This window comes from Filicampus tigris, chromosome 5, assembly GCF_054856515.1.
Source record: "Filicampus tigris isolate MCC_2025a chromosome 5, RoL_Ftig_1.0, whole genome shotgun sequence".
In the NCBI taxonomy this organism is placed as follows: domain Eukaryota; kingdom Metazoa; phylum Chordata; class Actinopteri; order Syngnathiformes; family Syngnathidae; genus Filicampus; species Filicampus tigris.
Window position 1 is genome coordinate 9,885,175 of NC_141221.1, and position 19,000 is coordinate 9,904,174.

At 41.8% G+C, this 19,000-nt stretch overlaps 1 protein-coding gene across 1 annotated transcript; it reads right to left on the reverse strand.

Moving 5' to 3' along the window:
* Positions 1-16,562: 16,562 nt before the first annotated feature.
* Positions 16,563-18,507, reverse strand: gas1a (growth arrest-specific 1a). The gene has a single exon (XM_086030403.1). The coding sequence runs from the start codon at positions 18,012-18,014 to the stop codon at positions 17,229-17,231; it is 786 nt and encodes a 261-aa protein (XP_085886529.1). The 5' UTR covers positions 18,015-18,507; the 3' UTR covers positions 16,563-17,228.
* Between the last annotated feature and the right edge of the window lie 493 nt (positions 18,508-19,000).

Sequence of the window (19,000 nt, forward strand, 5' to 3'; positions counted from 1 at the left end):
TTACCCTCCTCTGCCTAATACTAACACTACTTGGTAAAGACTCACGCAAGTAGGATGGGAAATAAAGGTTTTGCCATGCAGTTTTATTTTCTCAGTGAAAATTTGATTCCCACACTGCTGTATTTTATGGGTTGCTTTGTGACAGTGAAGACCCTCTTGCGCAGCAATGCTGTGACCCCAAATGCCTCCGCTTCCTAATTTTAGTTTCTGCACAAAATTCATCAAACCCCCTCCCGAAAAAGAAAACGGGAGAAGAGGAGACATGTGAAAACCTTGCTGCTCCATTGTGAGCACAAGCACAAAGAGGGCTTTATTGATGACCCTGAATCAGCGGCCTTGCTCTGGGCTGCTTCACTAAACTGGACCATTGTGCGGCCTTTTTGCAGCCAAAAGTGGGGATTATTCATTATGTGCTTAGCTCATGTCTGATGCATCATGTTTTTTGTGCCACAGAGACTCACAATTTAGCAAACAAAAGACGCAGACCTTGGAATTATTCTGATTGAAGACCTATATAATAGTACAGTTTGTTTGTTTTTCTGGGACAAAAATGTTATTTTAGGCAGAACCTTAGCCACCTGAATCTGCAAATGTGTTGGTTTACATAAAGCACGCGTTTCCCTTGGCCCCGTCAGACTTTAAACGGAGACGTCATCCATGCAGTCAGAGGTGAAGTGCAGCCTTCAGCTGGGATGTGTTTGCTCTTGGGATTTCACTTGAAGATGTTTACAAATGCCACCGCAGGAGAACACAACAGGAAAGAAAGTGACCTCGACCAGCCCAGTGAAAGGACTCAAGCTTACAGAGATCAGGGGCTAATCTGCTGAATACACAGATCACTTACAATCGCTTCAGACACAGTTTTTTGATTCAACTTATTTTGGCAACTGAAATGCAGAAACACTGTATTCATTGTTGCAGCTCTGGCTGTGGAAAACAAACGCCGAATCAGAATTTTCGGATTTGAGTCGGAGCGTCTCCATACATGTGACGCGTCTATGTGGTTAGTGCACATGCATGAAAGCATGTGCTAATCCCGGAAGTAGTTGCGTGTGTATGGCAATATTTGGCTGGCGAATGAGCATTCAATTCAACAGTTAAGTAGTCAGTCAATAAAGCCTAGCAAGGCAGCGCACCAATGCCTAGCAATTGGCCTCTGATGCTGTCCTAGCAAGAAACGAAAAGGAGTTTGCATAGTTGGACGCCGGACCTGAGGGACGAACTAGTTTAGCTAGGATGAGGCTAGTACAACATAATGGAGATGCGCTAACTGCTAGGCTAAATATCCAGACTGCTAAGATACCAGTGCAACCTTATGGTAGCTTGACTCCATTACACTCAACACGTGAATGTCACTCACAATCTGGATCATGGCACCGTTGTAACAGTGGTGTCTTGTGCGGTTTGGTCAAATTTGGGCTCAAACCCGCATACCAACGTCCTCACTGGTTGAGAGCCAAATGTACTAACTGTTAGGCTAAAAGCTCTGGCTGCCAACCTACTGGCCAGCAAACTCTTCAGGTAGGGTTGTTCACTAATGTACTTTCATACAGCGCTAGCTGGCGTCCGTGATTCTGAATTGGTTTGCTCTTAAGTATGGAATGTCTACATTGTTTGTGATGCAGTGTAGACTGGAAGTCTACTGGAAGTCTTGAAATTTCCTTTTAGGTTGAAGGAGTCTTATGAGACCCAGTGTATTATTTTAGGTTTTCGGCACAGATCAAAACAAAAACAACAAGGGAAATTTGCATTCTTGTGAAAATTTTGAGTCCAAAGATGATGGAAACGTCTACAGTACATCAGTACCGTGGGCTTTCACTTTACAAATTTCCATTACTACGTTGGCAACGTAAAATGAATTTGTTGGCGAAACGCATCGTAATCTATCGTTAACATAATAGCGAAATCAGAATTATTAAAACTATCTGTCTGAAAAATGCTTCTAAGCCATAAATGATGCCATGATGACGTATTCTTACACTACTGCGCAAACTAGCTCTGCGCGTTGTTCGCAACCTGGAAATGTCGAAGTTATTGTAAACATTTGTATTAAAAACACTCGTAGGCCATACCTATAAAACAATCAAATATAGATGCTATGTACAGCATTAACTTTGCTTTACAGGTGAATAACTGGTCCAAGCAAGTGGAAATGTAGTAAAGATATTCCCACTTTAAGAGAGAATGCTGTAGTTATTGCCTCCACAAGTTTTCATACAACAAAGTCACTGTTCAGAAAAGTGGTTTCACGTGTGGCGTCAGGGCCAGATAAGATCTCTTATTAAAAATTTCAAAGGTACGGTAGTCCAAGTAACCCACACACTCGCACTCCAAAGAGATTTAACTCAGCTGTGTGTTGGCATTCAAAGTGTCTTCTGTCCTACGCCTGCCTTTTCATTAATTACTTTGAAGGCTCTCGTTTGTGTTTGGCTTAACAAAGCCGCCCGAGCTCACACAGCATAGCCAACATATTTATGACCTACAGTCTGTGCAAGAGGCCGGCCTGCGTGAGCCCACGCTCCTGCCTGCGCTGCGCTCACACAGGCAGCATAAAAGGAGGAAATGAATGTGTGAGGGATGAATGCGTGGCCCTGGGGGTCATCTTAATGGAGTGAGACCCCGGCCCCTATTGACTTCCACAGCCAAACTATTAACTCCCCGCAACTCCCAAGCTACGGCCTCATTATTCATTTGGGGGTTCATTCATTTACATATTTAAGTTTGCTGACTTGCTGGCGTGATGCTGTGACAAGACTGGTGCCATTGGAACTCTGAGAACTCAATATCATCATAGCACAGCGAGTAGTTTCCGGGCAACTGGTCTGAAGTTGGTGCAATAATATTTACAGGAAAGTCCCTACTACTCATTCATTGTTAAAATGAGAGGACTGGAAAAAAAACCAGAAAAACAGATATGACTGGACAGCAATACAAAGGATGGCGATGGATGGATGAACATTTTAAGCTAGAGCAGCTAGAGCAGTGATTCTCAACCAGTGTGCCGTGGCACATTAGTGTGCCATGAGGGATCTTCAGGTGTGCCACGGAAAATTATCCAATGCCAATTATTTTGACCCCCAAAAAATATAAAATAAAAAATTCTTTTTGGGTTAATTTATCTATGCCAACCACATATAGTAACAGGCAGAACAATGAAATGTTCTTCCACTAAATGACTGAAGTTACATAGTAATATATATATATATATATATATATATATATATATATATATATATATATATTTGCATACGATAGATAGATAGATAAAATAGATTAGATAGATGGATAGATAGGTTTAATTAATTAGTCGATTAATCATTTCTTTTCATTTTATTCTCCAAAATAGTGTAATTGGCATTGATCTAAAAAAATCCATATTAGTCAGGACCTGATTACAACCACAATAATAAACAGTGTTATATGAACACACCTCTGACAATGTCAATCAAATCAGAACGTTATCTTCAGATTTGGATCTCGTTAGATTGTGCTGGTGTACCTATTCAGGGTGGGGAAAAAAGGAGTAAAATGAGAGAAAAAAAAAAACATGTTGCTTTAAATCCCCCAACTTTACCCCTCCCTAAACTTTCCTCTAATTGGCCAACTTTTGTTAGCCTGAGGAGGGGGGCTGTCCTTACACTTTGTGGCCATATGAATTAGATTAGCATATAAAGCATATAAAGAATGTAGAGCCATCCATCCATCCATCTATTTTCTATAGTGCTTGTCCTCATTAGAGTAGTGGGTGAGCTGTCGCCTAACCCAGCTGACTTGGGGCGAAAGGAGGACTGCACCATGAACTAGTCGCCAGTCAGAAACAGAGCATTTACAAACATCCATTGAAACTCACATTCACGCCATCACTGAGTGTGAACTCAACCCACACACAACACCAGGCATGTCAAGCTCCGGTCCTCAAGGGCCGCTGTCCTGACTGTTTTCCATCCCTCCCTATTGCAACACACCTGATTCCAATGATCAGCTCATCAGCAAGCTCTGAAGAAGTATGACAATGACCTTGATCATTTTAATCAGGTGTGTTGCAGCAGGGAGAAGAAAAACAAGAAAATAGGCAGGACAGCGGCCATTGACGACTGGCCAACTCGGCATTACACTGTCAGTGTGAGCCAATATTGGTCGAATCATTGGAAAAGTAGTGATCTGCTTCTATTGGCAGATTGATACAGAAACCGAGGAGAGGGCAGTCATGTTGTGTTACCTATTTTACTAATAACTTGTGTTACATTTCCACTCAAAACACTTAGTGCTTTTTTATGCCATGATCTGTATACGGAAAAATGAGAGCCTCGTTGATCATGAAATTCATTGCCTGCACCGACCTTTCAGAGTATATTATCTCAGTCTCCTGACTGTATTTCTTTTTGATGGGCTTTTATTTCATTGTTGATGGTTCTGACAACATGATGCAGATGAATACTTGAGTCACACTCTGAGATATATCTTATTAGAGAAAATTTCGAATTTCATTCTTACCGATGTAATGTACATTCAGAACTTCTCCCAGATGTATTGGTTCAACCATAGGCCACACGGTGTGGCATTTTCGCCAAAGAGACAGAAAATGTCGCAAAGATATCAATCTATTCAAGTTAGGCGAGCTTAGACAATGTAAAATGGTCGCCGGTGGCTTTACTTCTTGCAATGGCGAGTAACGCAGCATTAGCAGTTCAGGTTATTTTATCCGTCTGTGGCCAGGCAACACTGGGATCTACAGGACAAAAATGCAGAGTTGTTAAGAAAAAGAAGAGGAGGCAGAGAATTAAGGTCTTCTAGTATGGCAGCTGCTTTAATAGTCGACAGAACGGCGAGAATATATACCTGTCGGTATTACTGACATGCGTATATTGTACATTACTGATTGGGACATACATATATGCTCCCCCGCTACCCAAAACAAAACAAACAAAAAATAATAAGTGCGACCTGGTACCAAATGGCCCACTCAAAGGTTTATGGACAGTGAGAAATGTCCTCATTGTCAACTGTATCTCATGTTGGATATACTGTACAGTGTTGCCTTTGTGATACAAGTGACCCGACTTATACATTTTTGCAGAAATGAGAAGTAACTTGGATGATTTTTTTTTTTTTTCCTTTAATGCCACTCCCTGTTTAGGGTTACTATCAAACTAAACCTAAAACACGTGAATTTTAACAAACAAACTATGCTAGATTAATAATAACAATGGAAATTGGCAAATGGCATTGCCATGCTAACAGTTAGCGTCGATAGTTGCGTTTTTAGAACCCTTTACAAAATGGATATTTGAACATTAACGGTGTTGAACAACATGTAGCCAGATCATATAACAATGCTCACGGGTATATATTCTTAATAACCACGAAAAATGAGTAATATTACAGTGGCTATTTAGTGACTTTGAGTAGTAGTAGAAGTCTTCTTCTTAGGCTGTGCTTGAATTATACTGTAACCTAGTGGCTGAGGCAGGCACACCAGAAGGATAAGCACAATGAAATCACTTGTAGCATTTAAAAACAAACAACAACAAAATAAATAAAAAAATAACAGTTTCCTTCTTTATATTATATTTAATTATGTCTTTACGCTTGTTTGTTTTTATAAGGTACCATTTTATATAGAGTGCGATTTTTCCTTACTAAAAAAATTGTGGGGGTGGGGATTAATGGAATTTCCACTCATTTGAATGAGGAAAGATGATTTGACATACAGTTGTTTGGAAGCAAATTAAACTCATGCCTTCAAGACATCACAGTACTGCATTTTACATGACCTGTGACTTAAGTGCCTTTTGTCATTAATCCAGAAAAAAAAGAGAACATTTTGCTGCTATTAGTGATGACTGGATCGGTTTAAAATAGCTTTGTTAAAGCTGTAATGTGATATTCATACATATTTTAATGGACTCTGGAGACGTCAGAGTTGTTAAAAAATTCCACAACCTTCCGTGCATGTGTGTGAGTGTGGTAGGGGGGGTGTCATCAATAACAAGCGAGAGGGGGTATGTTTCTTTAAGACAAGCCCATAAATGGTGGCCCGGTCAGCACCTCCTTCAGTGGGAATGAGCTGGCTGCGCTTCCAGTTTTCCTTGGCGGGTCAAGCCTGCCATTGATGTGTGAATGGGCTGCCATGGCAGATTACACTGCACAGCTGTCCCCCTACCGTGGAAATTAAGTTATGCCCCGTGTCAGCAAGTTTTGTGTTTTCCTCTCTCTGTCTCTTTCTCTCATCCGCGCACCCCCACTGCCATTATCTACTACTCCCTCCCTTCGTATTCCTTGAAAAGTGGGGGCCTCTCGCACAGGGGTTAGGGTTAGGCTAGGCTTTAGGCTGCCGGGGGTTTGGAGGGAAAAAAAAAAACGCACCCCAAATGCAATGCATAACCATCCGACTCCTGTGACATTTTTCCTTAAGCAAACAGAAAGTTCTGGTGACTCGCACGCACGCACACACACAAAGTCAGCTGCGAATTGTTGTCTGTGTGCATCTTGTTGGACTGCTGCTCGGCGTGTGGCCCCTGCCTCATGTTTTGTTTATCTGCGGGTGGAGCTGTTTGCCTTGTGGTCAAAGTAAAAAGAAAACACTCCAGCTCCTTTATAGTGACGTATGTGAACATGCTGGGAATGTCCCCCTGAACTCGAGAAGCCCTGCAAGCAAACAAAACCTCATTTACGCTTGATAGACAAATGTAAGGGAAGGCAATTTGAACAGTTTGAGGAAGGCCCTTTTCTGTTCCAACATGATCTTCTACTACAAAAGATGAGGTCTGAAAACTCAAGCTTGGATGAGTTGGGTGTGGAAGAAGTCCATCAAAACACCGTTGGGGTGAACTAGACGAGGGCTGAACAATTACTCACATTCAAATCGATATTGCAGTATAGTAGAAAGCAATATTCAAATCGCAAACCAAAAACTCCCTGCTTCATTCTAGTCAGTCGGTAGGATTTTTTTTTTATGCATATGTATATTTTTATTTTGGTTTTTACATAGTGTCTAGATAAATTCAGTGCCACAAAGAAAATATAATCCAGTCCACTCAAAACGCACCTTTGTATAGTAGTTGTCAAAGTTTGTTAATTCCAGAATTGGCCGCAGTTGGCGCAATCAACAGACAGACTGATACTGTATACATCAAAGCTCTAAAAAAAGCGGTTTTGCATCCCAGTTTGTGAGGCAAAATTAGCATGTTGCGCCTCATCAAAACACAATGAATAGCAAAAATCATAATCAACCGCCGATACGTCCCAATAAGCTTCGCTGGGTTGTGTCGGTCACGACAGCCATCGCGGGTAGTCAGAGGTTGAGGCACAACTCTGTGCCATTTACGCTTCAGCAGCTAGCTAGCAACCAGCTTTGGCTGCTCTGGCTTAAGACTTTACAGAGTCGCTCCAAAGTCAGTAATCATCGCCTGCGTGGCGGTGAATAAGCTACATTTCTACCAAGTAGCGTTTTGACGAAGGGAGAAGCGATGTTAATTGCTAAGCTAACCAAAGATTAACTCTGTTAGCGTGTTTAACACTAAAATCAAGCACTTGAGTCATTGTTTTTTCGAACACCCAAAAACAAAACAAACTAAAAGATGCAATACTGTATTGCTTTTGGCACAGTATGCAGTTGTTTTTAATCAAGCCCTCCTCTTTGGCATCCAATCATAGTAGGGGTGAGAAAAGGAAGAACATTTTACAACAAAAAAAAAAACATACGAGGACTGTCTTTAGAAACAAGCAGCAAGCTACCCCTTTAGCCCCCCTTTTGTCCAATGCTTCACAACAACATTTTTTAACAGGGAATATTAGAAATGGCTGCCACCACCAGTCAGGTAGCAAAGCGTTCCTCCTAGTGACAGTGGGATTAGTGCTGCAGGTTTTGTCTCAGGACCCGAGGAGTGGGCCTGCAGCTTGGGTAACTGGATTACAGGCCTTTTGCTCATTTCAAAGGGTTGTGAACCCAGCAGTGGTCTTGCATGATGGAATCAAAGTGGCAGCTGAAATAGAGGGGAGAAAAACAACAAGGGTTTCTAGAAAGTCTTCTCGCAAAGCTGCTAATGACAGCCTGGCGCAATCAAGAGTCTTTCTCCGGTCCCCGGATAGTCTTTTAACTCTGACCGTAATCGTGGAATAAGAGTGATAACTACTACTACTACTACTACTACTACTACTACGACAAGAACAACATCGAAAATCCCAGGAAACAAGACGAAACACATCTTATACGTGGAACCCTCAGTATACATGCGCAAGCGTAGTGTGAAGCACACGGGGAGTCAAATTGGAGCCCATTCCACCCTACACTGTGGTAACTTCAGGGGATTATTTCCAAATCCTTTCAAATGAACTTTCCATCTCAGTGCCTCCTCCTCCTCCTTCTCCGTCGACGTCTCAGCCATTCCAACTGTCCAACCTTTTCTACATCACTTTCTGCACATGAGCCTTCACAGAGCCACAAGCCAAAAACATGGCCTGTGAGAAAGATGCCCAGCCGCATGCTTCAAGGCAATGCCAGCAGAACCACTGAGGACAAACACAATGGCTGACCTCTGATTTGTTTGATTTTGAAAGAAAATTACCACAGGAAAAAATGAAAATTGATTTAATCTATTCCAGGGTTATACTGTCACCAACATAATTTTTTTTATGAATTGCACAGGCAATGTTTCAAGTCACATTTTAACTTAACATTGTATGTAGCAATAACCGCTGGTAATATTAAGTAAGATAAGCAATAGAAACTTATGTCCTGTTTTTTTTTTTTTTACCTAACCCACTCACTGTGTAGCTGTGAATTTTGAGCAGATTGGGTTACTTTTACCAAAGGCTGGGTTATGTATTTCGACCCAGCGGACTGGGTTGCCGATTGGATTTTTATGGGGGCAGCCTGAAGAGCTAACGCTGGTCGCAATTTGATAGTTTTGCTGTGTACTGAAGTTGAATTTAATTTCATGTAAGAAAAGGATAAGAATTTAACAACAATCATGAAGTAGATACACTTTTCTGCTTTAGCTGGTCACCAGAAATGTGCTGGGCCGGCCGGATTTGGCCCCTGGGCCTTGAGTTGGACACCGATGACAGTTGAAGAATTTCCGGTGTATTTTTCTTCTTCTCTTCCTGCGTAATTGTCTTCCCCCTTGTTGAAGCTGAACCTGTTTGAAAGTGTTGCACGAAGTTAATCCTTTGCTGAACTGAGCTCTCATGCAAAGATGGGCGACTGGAGTCATATGACTTGATTCGAGTCTTACTCGAGTTGCGACTTTCTTGCCAAAAACCTGGGAATGACTTTGACTTGGGATCCAAGAGCCATTTTGTTTATTTTTGGAAATTTGTATTTTAACAGTCTTTTTGGGAAAGAAAGAACGAATGAAAAATGTTTTTTCTTTGTTTCATTCGTGCCAACCTGGCAACCCCATCAGCGTTTTTGCGCACTTGCTGGTGTGAAGTGGCAACCTAAAAATCAACAGCGATGGGAGCAGCTCCGGAAATCGTCAAATTTTAATTCAGGAATTATCTTGAATAGGATGGCAAAAGGTATGATTTGCAACTCACAGAATGAAGACACAACAACGACGTCTCACTTCATTCGTCACTACGAAACCCACAAAGACAGTTAAGACGACGTCACAGTTTATCTAGCAATACGAAGAAAAAAAAATTGACTGTAAACATGTTAGTACAGGTAAGTAACGTAACTACGAGTGGAATGGTTTACGAAAACTGTTTGAACCGTTCGTTTTTCGACTGTTACGGTTTGGTTCGAGTGTTGGTTTGCACACGTGAAAAGCTGAAATGATCGCGACTATAAAATCATTGACAAAAGGGTGTTCCACCCCTGGTATGTACAGTACAGATTGTGAGTTGTACAAGTTATAGGAAACAATAAAGATGGGAAAAAAAGTTGCAAATTAATTACAATCTCAGTTGGTGTTTTTTTTTTACCTTGCTAACATGTAAATATAATGTTTAGTTTTAGGATTAGTGGAAAAAAAACATTTTATCACCCCAATAACTCACACTTGCTTGATTTTTTTTCCCCACAGTAACTTGGGACTTGCTTGAGACTTGAAGGTTACAACTTGAGACTCGCACATTTGTGGCTTGTAACTCCCACAATTGCTCTCATGTGACATCATGCTTGATCATTAACTAATTTGTATTTTTCCTCCCCATTTGTATTAGACATTACTAACCCTAACCCTAACCCAATAAAGATTCATCAGTATGGAAAAACAGAGACGCTCTGACCTTCTGATGGATTTTAGGAGAGTGCTCCTAAAACTAAATATGCAAACTACATTGTGGACGCAGGAATCATTTTAAGAGAACAAACTGGAACACTTTGGAGTTTTGGGAAGGGGGGTATGGCAAAAGCTCCTGCTGAGATCACATTCCAATGTCAGTTTTTCATTTACCTCAACAAGGGGGAAAAAAACGTCACCCCAAACAGATGCCAAGACTTAAGTGAAAACACTGCAAGGAAAAGTGGGGCTAAGGTTAAACATTCCATGTGGTAGAGTATCCCTGTGAGTAATAAAGTCGTTGTAATTATTTTTGCCTTGTCCTCAGGCTAACTTATTGAGCCAGGATCCAAACGAAAACATGAATTTCAGCTCGGACTTGCTTGACAAAATGGGTGCGGGGATTATTCGAGTTCTTTATTAGAAGCAGGCCGCATGTGGCTTCCAACCACAGCATCGGCAGTGAGAGAACACTGTGGTTTTGTAAACATTGTCTTGCAATAGTGCGCTCGAGGTGAGGGGGCGAGGAGATCCGCACGGGGGGTGAAGTGTGGCTCATTTTGGTCAGGAGGCCGAAAGGGAGCGAAAAAGCTGATATCAAAAATATTTTACGCAAGAGCAAAAAAAGATGGAATGCAAATAGTGAGTGTCGGTAGATGAAACCCAGAACAAGCACTCCAGACGATTGTGTGTTTGTTGGTTTTTTTAAAAGCATATTTTGTGTGGCTTCTCTTAACTCATACCCACCATCACAACATACAGTGTATATAAAAAGTCTACGCACCCCGGTTTAAATGCTAGGTTTTATTTTTTTTAAATGACACCAAGATAAATCATTTAAAAACTTTTCCCACTATTATATGAGCTGTAACCCGTCAAGACAAAAATATTTTTTAAAACTCCTTTCAAGAGGGGGAGGAAAAATAATGATGAGGTAGCATAAGTGTGCACACCCTCCTATAAGTGGGGATCTAACGGTGCTCAGCACGAACCAATCACACATGTTAAATGTGAGTTAACACACACCTGTCACCATTCAAAGTGCTTTTAATCAACCTCAAATAAACTGCAGCTATTCTAGTATACTTTTCCTGACATTTCCAAAAATGTCTGGAAAATTTTGCTATGGTCTGATGACACTAAGATTAAACTTTTTGGCCATTATTCCAAACGGTATGTTTAGCGCAAAAAACAACACTGCTCATCGCCAAAACTACAGTGAAGCATGGTGCAGATGGAATCATGTTTGAGGCTGTTTTTCTTCATCTGAAACTTGGCCCTTAGAGAAGGTGTAAGGAATTATGAACAGTTTGAAATAGCGTGTTAGCAAAAGACCTTCAGGGCTCGCTAGAAGAAAAAAAAAGTTGGAAACCTCCTGAAATGTATTTGGGGTAAATCAGAGGCACTTTGAATGGTGGCATGCGTGTGATGCTTGCCATGTAATCAGATGCAGATACTTCAAAGAGGTTATTTCAGTATTCTAGATGAGTTGAAATCTCAACATTTTTTAAATGATTTTTGCCTTGACACAACCAGCACAATAGATGTGAAATAAAACAATATGTAGTGAAGTATAAGTTTCAATTTAGCGGTTTTCACAAAAATATGGCAATTAACACTTAAGAATTACAGCCTAGGGCTGGGCGATATGACTAAAAAGTATATCATGATATAAGTGTTTCATATTGGTCGATATCGAATATATATTGATTTTTTTTTCTTTTTTTAAACTATTGAAAATAATGACCCAAAGAAAAATATTCAGGTTATTTTATTTCAACATAATACTTAACCTTTAATAAGAGGTCAATGTAACTATGAAAGAGTGAAATAAACTGGTCGATATAAAGATTAAATAAACTCCATTTTAAAGGTAATGTGCTTAGAAGGGCTGAGAAATGTTTGAAAAACTGTCACAATCTACGTATTTCATATCAGTCAATATTGATAATTATTGATTTTGTTTTAAACCTTTTCTTTAAATAACAGTTCATTGTTTTTTGTACATCGTTATGTAGTGGAATGTGCAGTTTGTCCTCCATCGGTGCATTGTAAATGCTTATTTGCATTAGGTCTACCCCAAAGCAGTTGTTGACACATATATTAGCCTTCATTCAATGTTCCTCCAATGTAAGTGAACGACTACTCTCTTGCAGTGCATACATCATCGTTGACCAACCATTTTAGAACTACTTTATCTTTTTAGCGGACTCATTATTGCCATACTCCATTCATATCTTACTTGCTTGATTTTACCTTGACTGCGATGCCGGTGTCGGATAAGGCTAACTACTGCTAGCATGCCAAAGACAAGAACGCCTCTACTTGTACACCATGGCTCCATCCACGGGTTTTTAAGAGGGTTATCATGCATAATAAAATTTAATTGTAAGAGTTGTACTGAGTCGGGTGGTCATTTGTTTGAGCAAAGTTACGGCGCTCGCTCGCTGGACGCGAGCATAGCGCATGGCCGCCAGGCCCGCGAGCATGCTCTGTTGAGTTAACAGCTTCTTCTTGTTGGTTTAAATGCTTCTTCCTCGGTTTAAAAGCTGCTTCTTCTTTGGTTTAAACGCTTCTTCTTCATGTTTGGAGGCGGAAGCGCGCTGCCTACATCACGCACCATGCTGCGATCGGGTTTGTTTTTCTTTTTTTTTCTACCGAACGTTTTATCGAAGGCATTTTCTATTAGTATCGATCACGTGTCAATCGATACATATCACGTGTCAATCGATACATATCGATATCGAATTATCGGCCCAGCCCTAGTATCAACCAAGTCCAAATACTTTTGTTTTCCCCCTTAAAACTGGAAGCACCTTGCTGTAACTCCCAAATGCTAATTGACATGTTTGTGATACCGCTGACATTAAAGATTAAAACCTTCTCTCCAAATTGAAAATCGATCACTTTTATTCAGATGGTGTATAAACGCCCTAAATGTAACTCCCTACGACTTGTGGAACTAACTGCAGGTCCATTTTCCTTACATTTCATGACAAGAACCAGACCAGTTTTTGGAGATTTTTTTCCCTTTTTTCCACATTCATCCATTTACACCCTGCACATTATTATGTGCATGCTGTGCTTTTTCATTTTTTTCCCCTAAGTGTCGAAACTGCCTGTGCGAGTGTGAGAGACAAAAGAAAGACGAGGACGAGGAGGAGGAGTAGAATGGAGGAGGAGGGGAGGACATGCTGAGCTCCTGAGCTTTTCTCCTGCTGGAACACTGCACGGCGGACTGCACGCTGATACTGCACAACCCCGGGGAAACTTTTTGCCAGGGGACTTTTTGAGGGACACAACATTGGCGGACGATAAAAAAACGCATTGGTGACGAAAACGAGCTTTTTCACTGAGTTTTTGTTGCGCCGTCTCATGGAGGCAGAGGCGGCAATTACTCATGGAAAAGATCATTTCACAAAAGCATCTCTTGCCAGGATTTGGAGGAGCCGGGAGCCTGGCGGCGGCTGAGGCAAGATCGTTCCCACATGCTTCCCTGCCGCTCGCCTCTCCAGAGGTGTCAAGCCGGCCTGAAAGAATGAAGTGCCACACCATTGTCCCGCTCAACTATTATGTGCTTAACATTTCCATGACAAAGATGCCACTCGACTTCTCCTCTATCCATTCAGCTAGAGGGCCCTCAACCACCCCCCTCCTTCGAAATAAAACATTTTGCCGCAAATCATTGACCGAGGGAATCAGCTCAAATCAAAAACTTGTACACGTGCATTATAGCTGCGAGTAAACACTCAACCAATGCATGTTTTATAGAAATAGTGAAGTAAGAAGTGATTTTCAACTGGAAGAATGAACCTCCATACTGTAGATCAGAGGTCACCAAGTTGTATGAAACTGGAAGTTACTTGTTAGGTACTGATTATTGTAAAAGGCTAACATTTCAACACACACTTGTGAAAAAATGCATTTGCTCAAATTAACTTTGTGAATGCTAGGAGCCTATTTTACTCTAATCCCTGTTTCTCCTTTCACATCTCTTGATCGATTCTCACCATTCCGATTTCAACATATTCCAAACACTCACGCCATGCGGGCGTATATGTTTCTTCTTCCAAAAAGCCAGTTTGCCCGTAATCACAACCCCCCCCCCCCCTCAAAATTTCCCATTCATTCCCAGTGACTAATTCAACATAACAGATCATAACATCATTCCCATTCCAAATTAAAAATGTTCATCTTATTTAATTCACATCTGGAATGATGTTAAACGTTCCCACAATTCCCACATACCAAAAATTCAATTTTTCAACAATTCCACATCAATCTATATCATTCGCTTTCATTCCATATCAGTCCACATCATCCCATATCATTCAATATCATTCCATGTGTTCCATCAATATAGCGTACATTTTTCACCAGTATATTCCATATAATTTATAAACATTCCACATCATTCATTATCATTCCACATTCACAATATCATTCCACTTCATTCAACATCATTCCATATCATTTAATACCATTCCATAGTTCCACATTTGTTCATTCTGCATTCCAGCATCCACAAACATATTCCCCAGAAAAGGCATTACATCACACGCTAGTATTAATATTTAATGACATCCATTTATTTTGGATGTGAATAAACTGATCATGTTAATGATTTCTCTCAAAAATGATCATCACTGAGTTAACAAGGAAGGAAACAGATACATATGAATACACAACACGCTTTCTATAAATGTGTCTACATTTTCAAATGACCACTTCTGCAACATTTCTAGGAAATCACAATTTCCCATCACTGGGTCCAGCAGGCTGCTCATGTAGTGCCTGTGGGCTACCTGGGGCCTGGGTTTTTAGAAAGTCTTCCAAAGACCATACTCATTAAAAGACAACAATTATGACGCAAGGTTTGAACAAATGTTAATTTTTGGATGTTCGTAACATTCCTGAGTGAAATGATTTTGGACTTACTGTAACAGTTCCTTTTCATTGGCCTAATTGCATAATTACCTGAGTCAATTTTAACTGGTCTTGTTTTAGTCTTTATTCACTCGCTTGAAACAAATCAAAATGCTTAATCTATCATGATTGTTTCAACTGTTCCCCCTTCCTCTCATGCAATGAACTGTTCCATTCTCTTACTGCCCATGTACACACCTGTGAAGAAAATGGAAGCCGAGTTATCCCAGTGGAACAGAGAAGGCCAGAGGAACAAACCGTTTTGTTTTTAAATCCAAATAGATGCTCTTGCCAATAGCAGTAGCACTGCTGCCAGTGTCAGCCAATGAGGATGCAGTCCAAACTGTGACTTTAACATATTGTTGCAATATCATTAAAAAAAAATAATTAAAAAGTGCTTGTGTAAGTAGATTCTCAGTCATCCAGGTCATAGTATTCAGCAAAGGTTTAGTCATGGCAAGTGGACTTGTCTTGTTTCTTATATTTGTTGTGTTTTCACTTCTTTTCCGAAAATGTTAAAAAAAAAAGACTTTTTGCAAGTTTTTAGTTTTACCTGACAGGCACCGCGGTGAACTAGTGGTTGTCATGTATTCCTCACAATCGAAAGGATAGAGGTTTTGATCTCATCCTTCGTGTTTTCATTGTTTATGTTCTCCCTGTGAGTTTACGTTATCTACAGGTGTGAATGTGAATGGTTTTCACTCTATATTTACTTTTCCAATTATTAGATCAACATTGGGTCACTGATGCTGTAGTGGTTCATTCGACACTGATAATGTTGTGTTTCACTGTGCTGGCAGCATGAGTTCAGTTTACACTCAGTGATGGTAAGAACTGCTTGCCTGACTAGATGTGCCCTGTGATTGGCTGTCAACCAGGGTGTCCCCCGCCCCTCTGCCAAAATCAGCTGGGTTAGGATCAAGCTTAGCCATGACCCTAGTAGTGAGGACAAGCGCAGTAGAAAAATGGATGGAGGCAATTGCATTCCATGTCCCACAAGGATTAAAATATACCCTCAGTAAATTGCTCAAATCCTGACTTTCCTTTTGAAGTAGAACACATACTGTAAGTTTTACCAAGGCTGATACCAGAGTGCAGTCGAGGGGCAAGGGGGCGTTTTCACCATTGATTTATGGTGGCGGTTGTGTTTTACAACAGCCAGCTAAATCAAGACATCGTGGATCATTAGGCTAAGCCTCAACAAAAAGGGAGGGTCCATAAGACACCATGGTCACGACCATTGATTACATCAAGCAAATGTCCAAAAAAGTTTGACTTTCTGTCACCTCCCCCAGAAATTAAGACCAGCCATTTGATTCAATCGTACTTCCAAAAAGTCCTCCTACATTTAGATTAAACCAACAACAAGTGTTAAATCACTCTACAAAAACAAGTCAGACTCAAGGATGATGTATTCAAGTTCTCCTTTATGCCTTCTATAAAAGTATATCATTAAGGCAAAACCATACAGTGGATTTAGACATTTCTTTCTATAGGCTACACACAGTCAATAAATCATCACATAGCCTGCACCATAGAGGATTCTCTGGAGGGGGAAACAAATCCATATCGGCTATACACATATATACAATGTATAAGAGAATGCAGACGATAATAACTTCCCTTTAACGCTGGAATTCTCAGTCTTTTATTCACACAACAAACATTTGGATGTGACTAGTTGGCATGTAATAAATTATTTTCTCTTTAACCCATCTGCTATGTACATTTTTTTTAGATTCCAGCATTAAATACTTGTAAATCAGATGCCCAAAAAGACAACAGTCAGTCATATAAAAATAGCTCATATCTATTTTTTTTTTTTTGGAAGAAAAAAAAAAACCCATCGAAAAAAGATTGGCAGTGCACAGCATTACGTGGAATGAAACACTGCTGCTGGACTCTATCAGGCTCTGCTTGACAAGTAGAACAAACTCATCAAGTTTATCACACGGATGAGCCGAGCATCTGGTGAGTGTGAGGTACAAAAGTATCCCTCTGGTGCCATTTGCATAGAAAATAGTTTCCACTAAAGTCTTTATTCAAAGGTCCATGCAGTCCCCCGGCTGATGGTCAAAAGAAGGGCGTTAGAGCCAAAATGGATGCCATCAGGGTCAAAACCCAGTGGACCTCCGGTTGAAAAGCTCCGTTCTCCGGCTCTTCCCTGTAGTCCGGGTCCTCGTAATCCTCGACGTCCTCCGCGTCATAGTCGTCGTGGAAGCCGCTGCTCTCCGTCTCCGGTGCGTCGAAGCACCGCAGCTTCATGTTGCTCTTGACAAACTCGCAGATGGGCCTTTCGTCGCCGTCGCACATGCAAGTGTCCAGCTGCTGGCCCTTGGGGATTTTGCGCATGTTGGCGATCACGTTGCGGCACGCGTCGGTGCACACGGTGCTGCTGCTGAAAAGTTTACCGCAGTGTTTCATATAGTCGCTCATGGTGGAGCTGCACTGCTGGTCACCCAGGCACTGCACCCGGGCATCCGTGCAGCCCGAGCTGGTAGTCCGGGGCAAGCAGGGCTCGATGGCCCGTTTGGTGAGCGTGCACAACGTGTCGTGGCCGCAGCTGCAGTCCTCCAGCGCGGGTCCGTTGCGGGTTAAGTTGAGCTGCACCAGGGACGAGATGCAATGGCTGGGACACTTCTTCCTGTTCCCGTTCAGCACCGGTGCGCAGGCGCGCAGGTAGTGCTCGTAAGCATAATTGCACTCGGGCTCCGTTTGGCAGTTGAGGATGGCCTGCCAACATATAAGTCTCCGGCCGTGGGGCGGTGAGGCGGCGGACAACGCCGCAAGCAAAAGCACGCACGTTAGTGGGCCGAGTGAGCCGCAGAGGGTCCGTGCCAGCGCGCCGAAGGTTGCCATGGTGGTGGACGGTAAAACTCACAGCAGAGTCATAAGGCAAACTTGAACGCCACTTCTAAGAACGATAATCCGAAAATCTGAGCCCGTTCAACAGGCTGCCGTGGAATCCCGGCACCGTCAACACTCCGCGTGCCCATTTATCCAAAACACGAGACGCCCAAAGATGTTTGGGGGGCTTTTTAATGGACAAATCATTCCATCTCAGCGCTCCATTGCACCCCTCCTTCCTCTCCACCACCTCCGCCCGGATCACGGCGAACAACAAAAAAAGAACGTCTCAAGTCCCCAAAAAAGTCCTCCAAGTGGATCGCCTCCGATCTTTAGAGAGTCCGTGTGCGCACTGGAGTGCAAACAAACTTGTGCAAAGGAGGAGGAGAAAACAAGACTTATAGGTCGCAAAGTGGTCCAGCGCTCTCTCGCCTTTCGGCATTTGTGTGAGAGTTCCCCGGCCCCTCTCCACTCGGGAGCCCGCAGCAGCTCATTGGTTGCCCCCCCCCTTGTTGTGGCTTTGACGTGTGGAGGGCGGGAGTTCGGCCCAAGAGGGAGAAGGAGGAGGAGGAGGAGGAGGAAGGGTGAAGAACAACAAAACTTAAAGCTTGAGGTTACTACTCTTTAAATTGATTGTCCGGACCAGTGTTTCCTAGCTTCGGGATCCCCAAAATAAATTGTGCAATATGTTATTCAATTTATTATTTCAAATTAAAAGTTCATTCTATAAAAATCACAATATGTACCACGTATTGCTGTCATTGGATGTGATTTTGGCCAAATTGCAGAAGTGCTCCTCCACTAAGGTGGAGGGAGACATGAGCTGACATTTGAAAAGCAAAATTTGAAATGCACATCCAACCTCAAGCTGACAAGACGTTCCGATCAACAGAACTTTGTCCTCAGTGGACCCCAATGGATAATTGACAACGACACAGCAAATGCGCCGCTGTCCATGAGCTCTGCAGCTGCATCATGCCATTATGATTGGATCATCC